The following is a 19263-nucleotide window of genomic DNA, read 5'->3' as shown; positions in this document are numbered from 1 at the left end:
AAAAGAAAAAGTAAGATGATCTTTATTTGCAAATGACATAATTGTCTAGGTAAAAAATCTAATTGGAATCTACAAAGAGCTACTAGAATGAATAAATGAGTTTAGCAGGGTTACAAGATAAAGAGATCAATATACAAAACTCAATTCTAGTTCTACATACTAGCAATGAAAAATCAAAAGTGAATATAAAAACAATACCATTTACAATAGCATCAAAAATATTAAAAGAGTTAATAGAGGGAATGACATCACCAAATAGAGAAGTAGAAGTAATCTGGCTTCACTCACCCTCTCAAAACCAAAACCAAACATCCAGCACCAAGAATATCACCAGCAATATTCCAGAACTCAAATCTGAGGATGAGACCAGAGAAGTGAAGAAACTCCAGGCAGAGAGTAAGCTGCAAAGAACCTCTAAGGAAACATCCAAGAAAAAACAAAACAAGCCAGACAGGAAAGCCTAGATAACAAATCCTTGAATGCAAAACCACAGACATATGTGCACAAGAAACAACAGCTAACGGAAAACTGTGACCTTCTTAAACAGACAAAGCAAAGAGCCAATGACCAACTTTAATGAGATGGCAACATGTAAGCGCTCAAATCAAAAATTTAAGATAACAGTTAAAAAAAGAAACTCAGCAAACTCTGACGTAGAAAAACAATTCACAAATTTGTCAGACAAATTTAACAGAGATTGAAATTAAAAAAAAAAAATCAAACAGAAATCCTGGAACTAAAAAATACATTTGTTGATCTGAAAACCGCATTAGAGGCTCTCAACAGCACAATGAATCAAGCGGAGGAAAGAACCAGTGAGCCTGAGGACTGGCTATTTGAAAATATACAGAAGAGGGAACACAAAAGAGAAGAATGAATTAAGAGGAATGAAGAACACGTGCAAAATACAGAAAACTGCCTCAGAAGGAGCAAACCTAAGAATTACTGGGGCTCACGAAGGAACTGAGCAAGAGGAAGCGGCAGAAAGTTTATTCAAAGAAATAATTACAGAAAAATTTTCAAACCTTCAGAAAGACGTAAATGTCCAGGTACAGGGAGGTCACAGATCACCAAACAGATTTAATCCAAATAAAACTACCCTACAGAATATAATAATCAAATTCTCAAAAGTCAAGGATGAAGAAAGAATCCTGCAAGTAGTAAGAGAAAAGCAGCAAATATATTTATAAAGGAGCTCCAATGTATCTGGCAACAGACTTCACTAGGAAACCCATATAGGCCAGGAGGGAGTGGGATGATATATTCAAAGTGCTAAAGGAAAAAAAAATGCAACTGTCAACTCAGGACACACCTTCAAACATGAAAAAGTAAAGCTGAGGGAATTCATCAGACCCAACTTACAAGAAATGCTCAAAAAAAAGTTCTTCAATCTGAAAGAAAAAGACACTAATGTACAAAAAGAAAACATGTGAAGCATGAAACCCACTGGGAAAAGTAAATACACAGACTCGGAATAATACTGTGAATGTGGTGTGCGTTCATTCACATCTCTAGTATGAAGACTAAAAGAAAAATGTATCAAAAATCATAACTACAGCAACCTGTAAAGAGACAGCCAATATAAAAACAAATAAATTGAAATAACAAATGAAACTTTGGGGGAAAGATGGAGTTAAAGTACAGAATTTTTTAGTTTTTTGTTTCTATACTTTCCTCTGTGATCAAAGATGAGGCGTCATGTGTTTAAAATAATTTTTTTTAAGAGAGGTCTCACTGTGTCACCCAGGCTGGAGTGTGATGGCATGATCACAGCTCACTGCAGCCTCAAACTCCTGGGCTCAAGCAATCCTCCTATCTCAGCCTGCTGAGTACCTAGGGTACAGTCACAGAGATAATTTGTTATAAATATAAAATGCTTTTTGTAAGCCTGATGGTACACTACATGTAATATATACACTAAAAATACAAAGCAACAAATTAAAACATACCAACAGAGAAAATCTCTTAACCACATGCAAAGGAAGACAATAAGGAAAAGAGGAGTTACAATTAGAAAACAAGTAACAAAATGGCAATATTAAGTCTTCATCCATAATACTGAAAGCGAATGTACTAAATTCTCCAACTAAAAGACGTAAGAGTAGGCCAGGCACAGTGGCTCATGTTTGTAATCCCAGCACTTACTTTGGGAGGCCAAGGTGGAAGGATCACTTGAGGCCAAGAGTTGAAGACCAGCCGGGGCAACATAGCAAGACCTCGCCTCTACAAATAAATAAATAAATAAAATAGCCAGGTGTGGTGGTACATGCCTGTAGCCCTAACTATCAGGAGGCTGGGGTGGGAAGACTACTTCAGCCCAGGAGTTCAAGACTACAGTGAGCTAAGATCACACCACTGCACACCAGCCTGGGCAACAGAGTGAGACCTTGTCTCAAAAACAAGCAAAAAACACAGAGTGGCTAAACGGATAAAAGACAAGATCAAACTTATGCTACCTATAAGAAACCAACTTTACCTATAAAGACACACACAGACTGAAAGTCAAAGGGTGGAAAAGCATATTCCATGTAAACGGAAACCAAAAAGAAAAGAGCAGGAATAGCTGTACTTACAGATGACAAAACAGACTAAAAGTCAAAGACTGTAAAAACAGCAGCAGCAGCTATACTTACACAAAATAGACTTACAGGTCAGACTGTAAAAAGACACAGAGAAAGTCACTATATGATGATAAACGAGTCAATTCAGCAAGAAGATATAACAATCATAAATATCTATGCATGCAACACCAGAGCACCCAGATGTATAAAGCAAACACTGACAGACTGGAAGTGAGAGGCAGACTGCAACACAGTAATAGTAGGGGCTTCAACACCCCCTCTCTGTAGGGTGTTTCCAGCCAGAAATCAACAGAAACACTGGAGTGAAACCACACGCTAGGTCAAGTAGGTCTCACTGACATTTACGGAACATTTCACCAGCTGCTGCAGAACACACATTCTTCTCACCAGCAAAGGAACATTATCCAGAACAGACCATGTTAGGCCACAGAACAAGTTTCAACAAATTCAAACAAGTTGAAATCATACTGAGTATCTTTTCTGACTACAAGGAAATAAAACTAGAAACCAATAAGAGGAACCTCAAAATCTACACAAACACATGGAAATTAAACAATAGGCTCCTGAATGATCAATGGGTTAATAAATTAATAAGACAAATTTTAAATTTCTTGAAACAAACGGAAATGGAAACACAGTATATCAAAGTCTATGGGGTACAGGAAAAGCGTTGCTAAGACAGAAGTTTATAGCAACAAACACAGTAAAAAAAGCAGAAGACTCCAAATAACCCAACCATGAACCTCAAGGTACCAGAAAAGTGAGAGCAAACCAAATCCAAAATTAGTAAAAGAAAAGAAATAATAGAGATCAGGAGATCAGAGCAGAAGTAAATTAAATTGAGACTAAAAAAAATACCAAAGATCAATGAAACAAAAAATTATTTCAACAACATAAACAAGGCCGGGCACGGTGGCTCACTCCTGTAATCCCAGCACTTGGGGAGGCCGAGGCGGGCAGATCACTAGGTCAGGAGCTTCAGACCAGCCTGACCAACAGAGTGAAACCCTATCTCTACTAAAAATACAAAAAATTAGCCGGGTGTAGTGGCAGTCGCCTGTAATCCCAGCTGCTTGGGAGGCTGAGGAGAATCACTTGAAGCTGAGAGGTGGAGGCAGTCAGCAGAGATCATGCCACTGCACTCCCCAACAGGCGACAGTGCGAGACTCTGTCTCAAAAAATAAATAAATAAATAAATAAATAAATAAATAAAAAAAAATTCACAAACATTTAGCTCGAACTTAAAAAAGAGAAGATCAAAGTAAAATCAGAAAACAAAAGAGCCATTACAACCAATACCACAGAAATACAAAGGATGGTTAGGAACCACTACGAACAACTATACAGCAACAAACTGGAAAACCTAGGAGAAATGTACAAATTCCTGGATGCAAACACCCTACAAGACTGAGCCATGAAGAAATGGAAAACACCTGAACAGACCAATAAGTAACAAGATCAAAGCAGTAATAAAAAGTCTTTCATCAAAGAAAATCCCAGGTCCTGATGGCTTCACTGCTGAACTTCCAACAGTTAAGGAAGAACTAGTATCAACTGTACTCAAACTATTCAAAAAAACTGAAGAGGGGAACACTTCCAAAGTCATTGTACACGGCATTATCCTGCTACAAAAACAGACAGGGACACAGCAGAAAAAGAAAACGACAGGCCAATATCCCTGATGAACACAGACGCAAAAATCGTCAACAAATGACTAGCAACCCAAATTCAACAACACATTAAAAAGATCATTCACCATCATCAAGTGGGATGTGTCCCAAGGTTTCAAGGATTGTTTAACATATGCATATCAATCAACATATAACATTACACAGAATCAAGGGAAAAAAACAATCATTTCAACAGATGCTGAAAAGTATTCAATAAAATTCAGCATCCCTTCATGATAAAAGCTCTCAGAAAACTGCATATAGAAGGAACATACCTTAAAATAATAGGCCGGGCACGGTGGCTCAAGCCTGTAATTCCAGCACTTTGGGAGGCCGAGGCGGGCGGATCACGAGGTCAGGAGATCGAGACCATCCTGGCTAACACAGTGAAACCCCGTCTCTACTAAAAAATACAAAAAACTAGCCGGGCGAGGTGGCGGACGCCTGTAGTCCCAGCTACTCGGGAGGCTGAGGCAGGAGAATGGCGTGAACCCGGGAGGCGGAGCTTGCAGTGAGCTGAGATCCGGCCACTGCACTCCAGCCTGGGCGATAGAGTGAGACTCCGCCTCAAAAAAAAAAAAAAAAAAACCCAAAAATCAATAAAGGCCATATATGACAAACCCACAGGTAACAGTGTATCGAACAAGGAAAAACAGCTTTTCTCTAAGATCTGCAACACAGCCCATTTCTACCACTTTTATTCAACAGAATACTGGAAGTCCTACCCAGAGCAATTACGCAAGAGAAAGAAATAAAAGTCACCCAAATTGGAGAGGAAGAAGTCAAAATTATCCTTATTCACAGATAACAAAATCTTCTATTTGGAAAAACTGCAAGACTCCACCAAAAAACTATTAGAACTGACAAAAAGGTTTCAGTAAAGATGCAGAATTCAAAACCAACATAAAAAAATCAGCAGCACGTATCATGCCAACAGCAAATAATTGGAAAAAGAAATCAGGCTGGGCGCGGTGGCTCATGCCTGTAATCCCAGCACTTTGGGAGGCTGAGGCGGGTGGATCACCTGAGGTCAAGAGTTCGAGATCAGCCTGACCAACAGGGAGAAACCCCGTCTCTACTAAAAATACAAAAAATGAGCCCGGCGTGGTGGTGCACACCTGTAATCCCAGCTACTCGGGAGGCTGAGGCAGGAGAATCGCTTGAACCCAGGAGGCAAAGGTTGCGGTGAGCCGAGATCGCGCCATTGCACTCCAAACTGGGCAACAAGACTGAAACTCCGTCTCAAAAAAGAAAAAGAAAAAGAAAAAAGACATTAAGAAAATCCCATTTACTGCTGGGCACGGTGGCTCACACCTGTAATCCCAGTACTTTGGGAGGTCGAGGCGGGTGGATCACAAGGTCAGGAGATCAAGACCATCCTGGCTAACATGGGAAACCCTGTCTCTACTAAACATACAAAACTTAGCCAGGTATGGTGGCAGGCACCTGTAGTCCCAGCTATTTGGGAGGCTGAGGCAAAGAACTGCTTGAACCTGGGAGGCAGGTGTTGCAGTGAGCCAAGATCACACCACTGCACTCCAGCCTGTGTGACAGAGCAAGACTCCGTCTCAAGAAAAAAAAAAAAAAGCCTTAAATCTAAGACCTGAAACTACATAATAACTACTAGAAGAAAACAAAAGGGAATGCAAATTCTTTTGGAAATTGGTCTGGGTCAGATTTTTTTTGTGTAAGACCTCAAAAGCACAGGCAACAAAGGCAAAAAAAAAAAAAAGAAAAAAAAAATAGGCAAAAGTAAAAAAATTTACATCAAGCTGAAAAGCTTCTGCACAGCAAAGGAAACAATCAACAAGCCAGGCCTGTAATCCCAGACGCTTGGGAGGCTGAGGCAGGAGGGTCTCGAGCCCAGCAGTTCGAGGCTGCAGTAAGCTATGATCGCACCACTGCACTCCAGCCTGGACGACACAACAAGACCCGAAGCAAGAAACGAAAATGTCAAAGCAGTGACGAGACAATCTACAGAATGGGAGAAAATATCTGAAAACTATCCACCCAACAAGGAATAAATAACCAGATTATACAGGAAATTCAACTCAACAGCAAAAACACAAATAACTTTATTAAAAAATAGAAGATCTGAATAAATATTTCTCAGAAGAAGACATACAAATGGTCAACAAGTATATGAAAAATGCTCAACATGACTAATCACCAGAAAAATGCAAATCAAAACCACAATGCGATTTCATCTCACCCTAGTTAAAACGGCTTTTATCAGACAAGACTAGGAATAGCAGATGCTGTTGAGGATGTGGAGAAAGGGGAGCTGTCGTACACTGCTGGTGGGAACGTAAGTTGGCACGGCTGCTACGGAAAGCAGTATGGAGGTTCTTCGAAACACTACAAACAGAACTGCCGTCGGACCCAGCAATCCCACTGCTGGGTGCAGCCCCAAAAGAATGGAGAGGAGATCAATATACTGAAGAAATGCTGCGCTCCCACGCCCACGGCGGCACTGCTCACAATAGCCAAGATCTGCAACAGACCTAAGCGTCCGCCAAAGGATGACGGATACAGAAAATGTGGTACATAAAACACAATGAAATATTAGCCACAAGAAAGGACAAAATCTTGTCATTTGCAGCAATACAAACAGAACTGGAGGTCCTTCTGTTAAGGGAAATAGGCACAGAAAGACAACTAATGCATGTTCTAACTCAAATGTGGGAGCTAAAAATGTGGACTTCATGAAGACAGCAGACTGGTGACTACTAGAGGTGAGGGGAAGAGGGGATGAATAGAGGTTGGTTAAAGAATAGTCAGGAAGAAGGAGTAAGACCCCGTGTTCGAAAGTTCGGCAGGTGACAACAGTTAACAGGAATCTACAGTGTATTTCAAATATCAGAAGTGAGCAATTCAAATGTTTCCAGCATGAGATAAACGTTTGGGATGATCGATATCCCAGTTACCCTGATCTGACCATTACACATTATATGAACGTATCAAAATCTCACAGGTGCCCTGAAAACATCCATTTTGTATCAATAAAAGATAAATCTTGGCATTAAAAATTTAAAGAGTTAAATACAAATCTTACAAAAGATATAAAAGACCTAATACTGGAAACTACAAAACACTGCAAAGAAAAACTAAAGACCTAAATAAATGAAGAGAGAACACTGTATTCATGGGTCAGAGACTCAATGTTACAATATTGTCAATTCTTCCCCAGATTCAACGGAATCTGCCGCCTGGCCCCAAGAAAAACAGGGAGTTTTGCAGAAACTGACAAAGTGACTGAAAAATTCATGAGAACCAGGAACAGACAAAGCAATTTTGACAAGAGACAAAAAATTTCAAGTCTCATATTAAATTAGAAGCAGTTACCAAGACAGTCGGTCACACAGATAAGTGAAACAGGAAACAGTCCACAAACAGACCCACACATATATGGACAACTGATTTGCGACAAAGATGCAAAGACAGGCTGGGCGCAGTGGCTCAAGCCTGTAATCCCAGCACTTTGGGAGGCCGAGACGGGCGGATCACAAGGTCAGGAGTTCGAGACCACCCTGGCTAATACGGTGAAACCCCGTCTCTACTAAAGAATACAAAAAGCTAGCCGGGCGACGAGGCGGGCGCCTGTAGTCCCAGCTACTTGGGAGGCGGAGGCAGGAGAATGGAGTAAACCTGGGAGGCGGAGCTTGCAGTGAGCTGAGATCCGGCCACCGCACTCCAGCCTGGGCGACAGAGCCAGACTCCGTCTCAAAAAAAAAAAAAAAAAAAAGATGCAAAGACAGTTCAGTGGAGAAAAGACAGTCTTTTCAACAAATGTTTCTCTTTTCAACAACTGGTTCTCCATGTGCAAAAAAAAAAAACTTCAATCTGTAGCTTGCACCATATACTAAAAAATCAAAAAGGATCATAGCCCTAAATGTAAAACCTAAAACTATCTTCAATGAGGAAACCCTTGTGACAACCCTGGTTTAGGCAAAGATTTCTTAGATATGACCAGAGCACTCCGGAAAAGATCTAGCTGATACACTGGACTGCATGAAAATTAACAATCCTACTCCTCGGAAGACACTGTTAAGAGGACTGAAAAGACACAGACTTATAGACAGTATTTACAAACCGTATCTCTGATGAAGGACCTGCATCCAGAATGCATTAGAAAAACACTACGGACTGGGCATGGTGCCTCATGCCTATAATACTAATGCTTCGGGAGGCTGAGGCGGGCAGATCACCTGAGCACAGGAGTTCAAGACCGGCCTGGGCAACACGGTGAAACCCTGTCTCTACAAAAAATACAAAAATTAGCTATGTGTGGTGACACACGCCTGTAGTCTCAGCTACTTGGGAGGCCGGAGTGGGAGGACCGCTCGAGCCCAGGAGGTCAGGCTGCAGTGAGCTGAGATTATACCACAGCACTTCAGCCTGGGCAACTGAGTGAGACCCTGTCTCAAAAAAAAAAAAGATTAAAACTTAACAATAAGAAAAGAAACAACTCAGCTAAAAAAAAAAAAAAAGGAAAAAGAACAGATATTTCCCCAGAGAGGGATGACAACTGGGCCCATGAAGATGCTCAACGTCACTGTCATTGGGGAAATGCACACTGAAATGCTGTGCGACGCCTCCACACGCCCCTCAGACCGGGGACAGTTAAAAGACTGATCTCAGAGAAACTGAAGGACTCACTCTCTGCTTGTGGGTATATAAAACAGTGTAACTACCTTGGAAAACAATGTGGCGGTTTCTTAAAAAGTCAAACATATGCCTCCCCTATGATCCGGCCACTCTACTCCTAGGTATTTACCCAAGGGAAACAAAAGCCCACGTCTACACAAAGACCTGTCGGTACACGAAAGTTCACAGCAGCTTTTTTTTTTTTTTTTTTTTTTTTTTTTCCACACTACAATAGTTAATTTTATTTGTTCAAGAGCTCATATTGCAAGCATTAAACCAAGCATAGGCTTTGATTCTGTGAGCCCAAATTCACATATTGAAGAAGATCAAAGCAAACTGCGATCCATGTACACGGATGAAAACTAAAGGCTCAGAGTTAATAACATTGTAGTTTTTAAATTTCTATAGCCTAGAGCCCAGTAGTCACAGCAGCTTTATCTGCAATCGCCAAAACCTGCAAACGACCCACATATCCATTAACGGGTGAAGGGACAAACTACAGGGCACCCGGACACCGCTCGGCAACGAAAAGGAGGAATTACAGACAACAGTTACCACACACAGGGATCACACAACAATCGTGCCAAGTGACAGCTCGACAAGAGTGTGTATCCTGCCTGTGTGATTCCATCTATGTGGAATTCTAGAAAACTCAAAGCAATCTATAGGGACAGAAGACGGCTGCCTGGGCTCGGGCAGGGGCAGGAAAGAGTGATCACGAAGGAGCACAGGGGACTGGGGGTGACGGCAACGCTCGTTTTCTTGATTTCACGAAGGAGCACAGGGGACTGGGGGTGACGGGAACAGTCGTTTTTTGATTGTGTTGCTTTCACAGATGTAACCATACTCCCGAACTTGTCCAACTGGACGCTTTACATAATGTGCAGATTACTGTGTTTATAATGCCTTTATAGTGCCGGTTTGTTTTTAATGAGGTGACTGGGAGGAGGGGCCCTGGCTGCCCTGCATTCACGCATTCACTGCACTCACCCAAAGCGCTGGTGTCTGTTGAGGGTGAACAGCAGGTAGTCAGCCATGGTCTCCTCCCCGACCAGGTGGTCCAGCACCGTTCCTGTGGAAGCAGCAGCCGAGGTGAGCACTGGAAAGAGCCCACATCTATGCTCTTGCCAAGCTCAAACACATCCCTTCCAGTCTCAGCCCAAAGACACCGTGCTCGTAAGGAAGAGGCCACCCACTGACAAAGGCTCCCACGGAGGACGGCACTCGGCTGTGGTCCCAGGTCCCACTCCTGCCTGGCATCTGAGACCTGCCTCTCTGCCCCGGTCCATCAAATAAGGAAAGCAAAGGCTACTCATGGGGCAGGGTGTAACAGTGACCAGAGCCCGTCAGCTATGCAATACTACAGGTCTCACACTAAGCTTCGAGGAAGGTCCAGCAGCAACCAGGTCAAAGGCAGTAACAACTCCAGTCTAGGGCCCTGTGCCACAGTCAGTCCTAAAGGTGGGGTGGCGGGGTCCCAGACCCAGCCCAGCCCCAGCTCACCACACAGGGCCAGCTTCAGGCCTGTCTCCACACTTTCAATCCGAGGAGCCAGCACTCCAGGAGTGTCCAACAGGAACATCAGGGGCCGCTCAGAGACCTGTGTGGGCACAGAGGGCACAATCAGGCCGCAATGGCAGCCTCCCACCCAGGTGGGCTGCTCAGGAAGCCTGGGCAGCCCCTGACACCCAACGCTCCGAGGAAGGCCTCGGGGACCCAACCCCACGGCAGCGTCACTCTCACCAAGCTCCAGGGTTCCCCAGAGGATCTAATTCCCAATTAATTTGGAGAATAAACAAAAGCATCAGGTCCCAACAGCTTGTCTTCTGCTGCCGAACAGAACACAAGGAAGGGAGCGGAGGGCAGGGGACGTGCTGCTCAAATCTGCCCTGACCACGGCGTGGCCCTGGACAAAGTGGCCTCCTCATCTGGAAATGGGGAAAACAGCGTGCCTTCCCCAAACGTTTGGCGTAAAGGCTATGAGGACTATGGGGTAAGGGTGGGGGCAGTGCCTGCCAGGGGGTGCTCAGCGGGGACACTGAGTGGAGGGAGGGAAGCGTGGTCAGCAGCAGGAAGCCACGCAGAGGTCAGCAGGTGCCAGATGCCTGCACAGCTCCTGACAGAGTGCTGGGCCTGGCCCCTGAGGACTCCACCTGAATTCTGGACATCACAGCTCTGGTGATCCCAGGCTCGCCACCCACCCTGGTGGCTTTTCCTGCAGGAAAAGGAGAAAAGGAGGCTAAAATGTATACTAAGTACAGAAGCTGCAGAACAAGCACGGAGACGTATGTAACAAACACATCTGGCCAGCCAAAATGGAAAAACCTAAAAGCCAAATGAGCTTCCCAAGTCTATGATTAGTTTTACTTTCAGTCCCAAACCAGCTCACAGCAACGGCACTTTCCAAGCCACACAGAGGCTGAGATTATTCAACAAATGCACCAGAACTTGCCTCCCCAGGACTGGAAAGGGACTGTCAGACTGCGGCGGTCAGACCAGAGCTGTTCCTTCCTCGCGGTCCCCCTCCTGGACCCACCCCTGCACCCCAAGGTCAGCCTGCCTCCCACAGCACTGTCCACAGGGGGCTGGCTGCTCCAGGACTCAGCTCAGGGGGTATCCCAAGGAGAGGCCAATCCACTGCGGACAAACAATGCAAGAATAAAAAAACACAAGTGTCCATCCAGATGAATGGACAGACAGGATGTGGTCTGTACATACAACGAGGTGATCAGCCTTAAAAAGGAATCAAATTCTGACACTCAACACAGACGAACCTTGAGAAACATCACGATCAGTGACATCAGTCAGTCACAAAAGGCCAAGTACTGTGAGTCCCCTTAGAGGAGGTAGTTACAGTCATCACATTCACAGAAAGTAGAACGAGGGGTGTACGGGGCTTGGGGAGTGACTCTTCGTATTTACAGTTTCATTTTCAGGTAACCAAAATATTTGAAAATAGTGGTGCTGGTTGCATAACCCTCTAAATGTACTTAATGCCACTGATAAAAAATAACACGCTTAAAAATAAAAGAATAAATAGGCCGGGCGCGGTGGCTCACACCTGTAATCCCAGCACTTTGGGAGGCCAAGACAGGCAGATCACGAGGTCAGGAGATCGAGACCATCCTGGCTAACACGATGAAACCCCGTCTCTACTAAAAAAATACAAAAAGCTAGCCGGGCGAGGTGGCGGGCGCCTGTAGTCCCAGCTACTCGGGAGGCTGAGGCAGGAGAATGGCGTAAACCCGGGAGGCGGAGCTTGCCATGAGCTGAGATCCGGCCACTGCACTCCAGCCCGGGCGACAGAGCGAGACTCCGTCTCAAAAAAAAAAAAAAAAAAAAGAATAAAAGACTGTAGCAACTCTCCGATTAGCACCAAAAACACTCTCTCTGTAAAATAATGGTTCACTATAGTTTAAAGCCTTCAGATTCGCACATCACAAATGGGTTTGTTAATAAATACCTCACAATGTGAAAAATGAAGCCAATAAGGACTTGAATTAAACTTGAAAACACTTAAGGAAAAGAGCACACGGGGCAGTGGGGGTGCTGGGGGCTTCGGCTTTGAATCAGAGTCTGAGAAAAGGCAGGAGAGAGGAGCAGAGAGGAGCACCTGCAACTCCAGAGTCCAGGAAACCTCCAGCTACAGCAAGGCAGACACCATCGGGGAATGGCCTTGCAGCCTCCCCGCCTGATATCCAGCCCTGTCTACTTCACACGCTTTGAATTCTCTGGATCAAAGGGATTTAAATAAATGAAAAAATACCAAAGTTTAGAAAAGCCATATTCTCACATTAAAGATTTTAAAAGAGAGAAAAATTACGTGTGAAATTCACAGCAGAATGACCTGGTCCCACTGCTCAACCCTCCTGTGAACTGGACTGAATGAGACAAGCCCAGATGTGCTGGGGGCTGTGGGGTCAGCAGGAGACTGGAAAGATGGAGGCATCAGCACACCAGCCGCACGCGCCAGTACCTTTCCTGAGGTGCTGCCTCCGGAGGGAGTTGATCAGGGAGGACTTGCCCACGTTGGGGACCCCGATGACCATGAGGCAGTACTCCAGGTTCTGTGGAGGCAGAGAAAGGAGTCACAGGGCCCACCCTGACCGCTAGAGTCTGAGATTCTCCAACCCCACCCAGGCAAGGGGACCCCAGGCCAGGCCAGCTCAGGGAAGACGGGAGATTAACGCAGAGGCTCTGCCCACCTAGTGGGGACGGCCTCAGCCCTTTCCACTGAAGAGAATGAGAGAACAAAGGAGGGGCCTCCCTGCCTGGGGCGCAGCACCTTCTCCTTGAGGGGCTGGCCCATCCCACACCGGCCTCCCAGCCCCGGGCCCCACCAACCAACCTCTCCTCGGTGGTAGCGGGGGCTGCTCCCCATCAGCTCAGTGACCATCGGGATGATCTGCAACAAACACCCACTCACGGAGCCACTCCAGGTCGGACGTCTGTGCACCGACCCACTCCTTCTGCCACCTCAGAACAGGATTAGGGATTCCAGGTCTCCACTTTCACACATTGGTTAGGAAAACAGAGACCTTGTATCTGGAATTCTACCCAACATTTCATAGGCAAACTGGGCATTTCATCTGGAGGTAGCACACGCAAGTATTCGGTGCTGAGAAACTGGAGCTCTGTCCAGCTCAGACGTCAGACTGAGCTCTGGGGCCCGAGGACCCCCTATGCCCGTCCCCTCCCATCAAAAACAAGCAGGGCAGACCTGGGGCTTCAGGGACAGCTGTGACTGTAACTACCTTGTAATGAAGAAGTACATCAAGCCAGAAAATTCTGCCACATACAACTGGAAACATGAGCTACCTGAGTCTCCAAAAGACTCTGACCACCTACAATTCTGGAATGTGTTCACAGCCTGACCTCGTGCCCTCAGTACAGGGAGATGCACTTGCCCCAGGAGGTCACACTCACGTGTGGCAGCTAGAAACCAGCACCCAGGATCTTTTCCAAAGCTCTGCTTCTTACTAAAGCATAGAACAGTTTATAGCACTCCTTGCACCTACTGAAGCAGAAACGTCAAAGAGAACACAGACAAAAAGCCTACCTGCTTGACGTTTTCATCCTTTAAACAGTTGGTAAAAATGACATTTTTTAGGCCTTCTCCTTCCAAGCGCTGCATAATTTTCTGAAAGACACAAAACATTTCCATTTTACTTTTTTTATTGGAGTCTCGGCTCTGTCGCCCAGGCTGGAGCGCAGCAGCACAATCTCGGCTCCCTGCAACCTCCGCCTCCCTGGTTCAAGTGATTCTCATGCCTCAGCCTCCCAAGTAGCAGGGATCACAGGCGTGCGCCACATCCAGTTAATTTTTGAATTCACTAGCCCTAACACGCAGTGAAACCAGTGCAGAGCTGTGTCACATTTCTAAACATCAGTGGACCTAAAATATGACTGATGCTTAGATCAACAAGTCCTTCACTGATTCAGCTGGTTTTATTGAGCTGTCCATCAAGATGACATGGATGGAGAGATCAAGCACAAGACACACACTTGAAGTCACACACTCTGGGTAGTAAATGCACTCAGGTGTCCCTGCTCAGGGAGGTGGAAGGCAGGGCCACCCAGAGGCAAGTCAACCTCTCTCCCCTGATTCTTCAGAAGCACTGGCCTTTCTCTGACCAGGCGAGACACTGCTATGCCCTGTACTAGACGGCTACCCACCAGTCTACAAAAAGTTGCATTTCCAAAGGCAGAAGTAGCCACTGAAGTGATGTAAAAGTGCCAACTAGTGAAAGCACTTGTAATGATTTAAAAAATAAAATTAAAAAAAACAGGCTGGCCATGGTGGCTCACACCTGTAATCCCAGCACTTTGGGAGGCCGAGGCTGGCAGATCACCTGAGGTCAGGAGTTTGAGACCAGCCTGGCCAACATGGTGAAACCTTGTCTCTACTAAAAATACAAAAATTAGCTGGGCGTGATGGCGCACGCCTGTAATCCCAGCTACTCGGGAGGCTGAGGCAGAATTGCTTGAACCCAGGAGGTGGAGGCTGTAGTGAGCCAAGATCGCGCTATTTCACTCCAGCCTGGGCGACAACAGGAAAACTACATCTCAAAAAAAAAAAAGACTGGGGGCGGGGGGGGGGGGACCATGTCTATGTTTACTCAAACTATAAACATCAGCTGTGTGGGACAGCAGGCCAGTTCCACGTCTGCGTTTTTTGTTTTTTTTTTTTTTTTTACCTCCACACACCTTGCCCAGGGTCACCTGCACCCCTGACTCTGCTCTTTGCTTTGGAGAAATCCTTTAGCTCCTTTGGGCCTCCCAGCAGCGCTCTCTGCTTCTGAAATCCCAAGGTGTGCACAAGCTGGCTGGCAGACAAGCCCTTGGTTCGAAGCGGCAAACCAGACACCGGGGACACCACAACCACCACAGAAGACCTCAGACCAGAATGGCCGCAGGTGGCCACTAAAACTAATTAAGCAAAATGTGAAAGTCACACGTGGCAGTAGACACATGTCAGGTGCTCACAGGCAGCCACCACGTGAGACACAGAGACCGCATCAGCAAGGAAAGATCCAGAGCACCACCGCGGCCACCACTCGGGCTCTGGCAGCACAGCCTGGCCACTTCCCACAGAGACGCGCGCTCACTGGGTGTCCGGATCACGATCCGCACATTAGAGGGAGGCATGCTATATAATAAACGATGCTGGCACACTTCTACAAAGCAAAGGGCTGTTTCTAAAGCAGAGCCTGCCTGGGCAAACTGACAAGAGTGTGTGTCCGGCAACTCTTCTGTTACAACAACCGACCTAGGGAAAACACAGCCATACTGCTGAAGGCATCTGAGAGAAAGGCCTTTACCTGCTGCTCTGTAAGATCCGCCAAGTCCATCTTGTTGAGGACCAGCAAGTGAGGCTTAAGCCCAAGGGTTTCCTGAAACAAAGGGTTGCGGCCTGAAAGTGGGATGTGGCAAAATTAAGGTAAAAATTCCACCAAAGCTTTACCAGCCAACCAACTTTTTTTCTTGTCATCAGTGAACGAGTCATCACATCTTGCCAATTCATTCCTCAAGTACAGGAGGAAAGCCGCAGCTGGCAGAACATTTAAATGGGGATTTCATAGCCTACCTAGAGAATTCCACCGCTGCAGCCTACTGTCAGGCTTGAGTGACCCAGACACATGTATTAAAAGGAAGTTTCAAAGACACGCAGTCTGGACCCCACACCACAGATTCTGACTGACTGGTCTGGAAAGGGGCCCAGCAATTCACATTTTTAAAAGCCTCCCCAGATAATTCTAACATGTAATATGACTTCGGGCAGAGGGGCCTCCCCTGCTCTGTGAAAGGATATCCGGGCATCATGGACCTCGATGATACAGTCCACCAGCTTCAGGCTGCTCTTCATCTTCTTCAGCCCTGGAAAACAGAAGGACGCCTCAGCGAAGGAGCCCACAACCTTTCTAGAGTAATTGATTCAAGCTGAACCGTCCAGTATGACACGCCACCATAAATAACCTACACAGTCTACATCTGAGTGAAGCGTACTAAGTAACAGTAACAGATAACATCCACTGAGCGCCTCCTCCAAGTTCCACACCCTTGGGAGACGGGGAGGCGCCCCGCCAGAGGGTGGGCCCTGTGTCAAAAGCCAGATGCGGTCTTCACCACCTGACTCATGGCTGACTCTGGGTGGAATATTTAACTGCCATGGGGTTTTGTGTGTGTGTGTTTTTTTTTTTTTTTTTTTTTTTTTTTTTGAGATGGAGTCTCGCTCTGTCACCCAGGCTGGAGGGCAGTGGCGCGATCAGGGCTCACTGCAACCTCCGCCTGCCAGGTTCAAGTAATTCTCCTGCTTCAGCCTCCCAAGTAGCTGGGACTACAGGCACGCGCCACCCCGCCCAGTTTTTTGTATTCTTAGTAGAGATGCGGTTTCACCATGCTGGCCAGGCTGGTCTCGATCTCCTGACCTCATGATCCGCCCGCCTCGGCCTCCCAAAGTACTGGGATTACCGGCGTGAGGCACCGCGCAGGGCCTTTCCATTTCCATGGGTCTTAATCTGGGCTATAAAACAGAGTAGCACTGGCTCCTCAGGCCCCTGCCACCTTGTAGGAAAGATGACCATAGTCCCCTAACCAGGCATACCACACAAACCGAGATAACAAAGCTTCCAGCTTCCTTCCCCTCCAGTGTTGTCCAAAGACCGAGGACACAGCCTCAGACACCCACACGGACCCTTCTTCCCGCTCGGCCCCCAGTGCAGGCAGAGCCGAGGCGGGGTGGCCATCGCAACACCTAGAGGGGCTGGGCCGGCCCCAGCGGTCTTCTTGGGGCCGAACTGTGACAAACAGTAAGAAATTACCAAAGACGTTTAAGCAGGAAAACGACTCAATACATGAGTTAAAGCTGAACAGGTCCCTTCATGCCCACTGTTTCATTTAGTCCCCAGAAGACTCAGAAGTCTATCTTGTCAAGAACATGTGGAAACGGAGGCTTCGGGGGATTAAAGGGGCAGAAGGCACTTGCTGGGAACAGAGGACGGGGCGTCGGGCCAGAGGTCGGAGGTCAGGCAGGCCCCGGGCTCGCGGCTGCGTTGCGGGGGCACTCGCGGGAACGGGCCTCTCCCGCAGCTGCGCAGGAGAAGGCGTCTGGGCAGCTCCGGGAGCGGGTGAGACCGGGGAAGGAGGGAGACGAGGGAGGAAGGGGGGCCCTCCCGGGGGCCCGCCCAGGACGACCGGGAGAGACAGGCGACGGCCGAAACGGGGGTGGGAGGGTAGCACAGGCGCCGCGGCCGTGGGCATGACCTTGCCTCTCCCCGCCGTGCCTCACCCTTGGCCATGTGGCCCGGGAACCAGCGCGCCACGTCGCGACCGCGCAGTAGGAAGTTCTCCCTCCAGGCGGCCTGGGCGGCGCTGCACAGCACGCGCGGGGCCAGTCTCATGGCGGCGCCGTCCCCGGAAACGCTCCCGCAGCGGGCGTCCTCCGCGCCGCCGCGACCCGCCTCTCAGGTTCCGGCGTTCCAAGGACCCGCAGCACGGCCCGCGCGTGCGCACGACGTCGCCTCCGCCCCTGGCGAAGCCCGGAGTGGGCGGGCCCCGGGCCCAGGGGGAGGGGCGAATGGTGGGCCGGGCGCCGGGGCGGGACTAGAGGAGGCCCCGGGGACGGGTCGGGGTGGGGGGGTTTCGTGGGTTCAAGAAATTCGCAGGTTAACATTCATTAAATATTAAAACTCATCGCTCTCCCTTAAGCATATCCTGAGTATAAGTGTAACAAAATTTAGCAATCTCTTTTTACAATTTGGTTAAAATCTCTCAAATACTTTAAATTTACCTTATAAATGTAATCTCTTCATTTTCTTTTTAAGTACTTACGGGTTTTTGTTTGTTTTGTTTTGTTTGAGACAGAGTCTCGCTCTGTTGCCCAAGAGTGCGGTGGCACGGTCTGGCTGGTTGCAACCTCAACTCCCGAGTTCAAGGGATTCTCCCACCTCAGCCTCCGGAGTATCTGGGATTACAGGCGCCCGCCACCATGCCCAGCTGATTTTATATTTTTAGTAGAGATGGAGTTCCACCATGTTGGCCAGGCTAGTCTCGAACTCCTGACCTCCAGTGATCTACCTGCCTGGGTCTCCCAAAATGCTCGGATTACAGGCATGAGCCACCTCGCACAGCCTCAAGTACTTCAGGGTTTAATATAAAAAATAAACCATTTCCAAATACTGACTGCAGTTCTGTTAAATTAAACCAATTAATACAACGAGGCTGAAATATTCTCTACTGTCCAAGACTAGACATAAATGTAGCCAGATTTCAACTCTAAATCAGCAGTCAGCAACTGCTCAACTGCACACTGCATTACAAGAGTATTCCTCTACTGGAATTTTTATTTTTGAGACGGCGTCTTGCTCTGTCACCAGGCTGGAGTGCAGTGGCACGATCTTGGCTCACTGCAACCTCCGCCTCCTGGGCTCAAGCAATTCTCCTGCCTTAGTCTCCCGAGTAGCTGGGACTACAGGTGCACACCACCACGCCCGGCTAATTTTTTTATATTTTTAGTAGAGATGGGGTTTCGCCATGTTGGCCAGGCTGGTCTCAAACTCCTAACCTCAGATGATCTGCCCACCTCAGCCTCCCATAGTGCTGGAATTATAGGCATGAGCCATGGCACCCAGCCTCTACTGGAATTTTTTTAAACAAGCTACTGAAAATACCAAACATGCTCAAATTCTAAGTACAAAAATATTGCCATGGTTCTGATATTCTTAAACCACCTAATACCCTAACGCCTACCTGTAAACATTTTTGGGCGTGAGAGACATGGCCCTTCCACGGAAGACAGAAGCCTTCCAGGTGGTTTCTGGGCTGAGTGGGGCAGTCAGGGCCTCCTGCTAGGTCAATGTCCCCAA

At 47.0% G+C, this 19263-nt stretch overlaps 2 protein-coding genes across 2 annotated transcripts in view; both read right to left on the bottom strand.

Moving 5' to 3' along the window:
* MTG1 (mitochondrial ribosome associated GTPase 1) overlaps nucleotides 1-17982 on the bottom strand; it is a 25097-nt gene extending 7115 nt beyond the window's left edge. The window contains exons 1-9 of the mRNA XM_010382766.2: nucleotides 17688-17982; nucleotides 16212-16276; nucleotides 15721-15825; nucleotides 13959-14039; nucleotides 13248-13304; nucleotides 12876-12966; nucleotides 11053-11114; nucleotides 10403-10499; nucleotides 9890-9971 (exon numbers count right to left, since the gene is read on the bottom strand). Coding sequence (XP_010381068.2) covers nucleotides 9890-9971; nucleotides 10403-10499; nucleotides 11053-11114; nucleotides 12876-12966; nucleotides 13248-13304; nucleotides 13959-14039; nucleotides 15721-15825; nucleotides 16212-16276; nucleotides 17688-17799 — 752 coding nt within the window. The 5' untranslated portion in view covers nucleotides 17800-17982. The remainder of the gene's footprint in view (nucleotides 1-9889; nucleotides 9972-10402; nucleotides 10500-11052; nucleotides 11115-12875; nucleotides 12967-13247; nucleotides 13305-13958; nucleotides 14040-15720; nucleotides 15826-16211; nucleotides 16277-17687) is intronic.
* Nucleotides 15769-19263, bottom strand: part of PAOX (polyamine oxidase) — an 18274-nt gene continuing 14779 nt past the window's right edge. The window contains exons 8-9 of the mRNA XM_030940504.1: nucleotides 16212-16276; nucleotides 15769-15825 (exon numbers count right to left, since the gene is read on the bottom strand). Of these exons, the coding sequence (XP_030796364.1) occupies nucleotides 16271-16276 (6 nt within the window). The 3' untranslated portion in view covers nucleotides 15769-15825; nucleotides 16212-16270. The remainder of the gene's footprint in view (nucleotides 15826-16211; nucleotides 16277-19263) is intronic.

The sequence above is a fragment of the Rhinopithecus roxellana genome, chromosome 11 (genome assembly GCF_007565055.1).
Source record: "Rhinopithecus roxellana isolate Shanxi Qingling chromosome 11, ASM756505v1, whole genome shotgun sequence".
NCBI classification, from domain to species: Eukaryota; Metazoa; Chordata; class Mammalia; order Primates; family Cercopithecidae; genus Rhinopithecus; species Rhinopithecus roxellana.
Note: the sequence above shows the minus strand (reverse complement) of the source record. Positions and strands in the feature narration are given on the sequence as shown.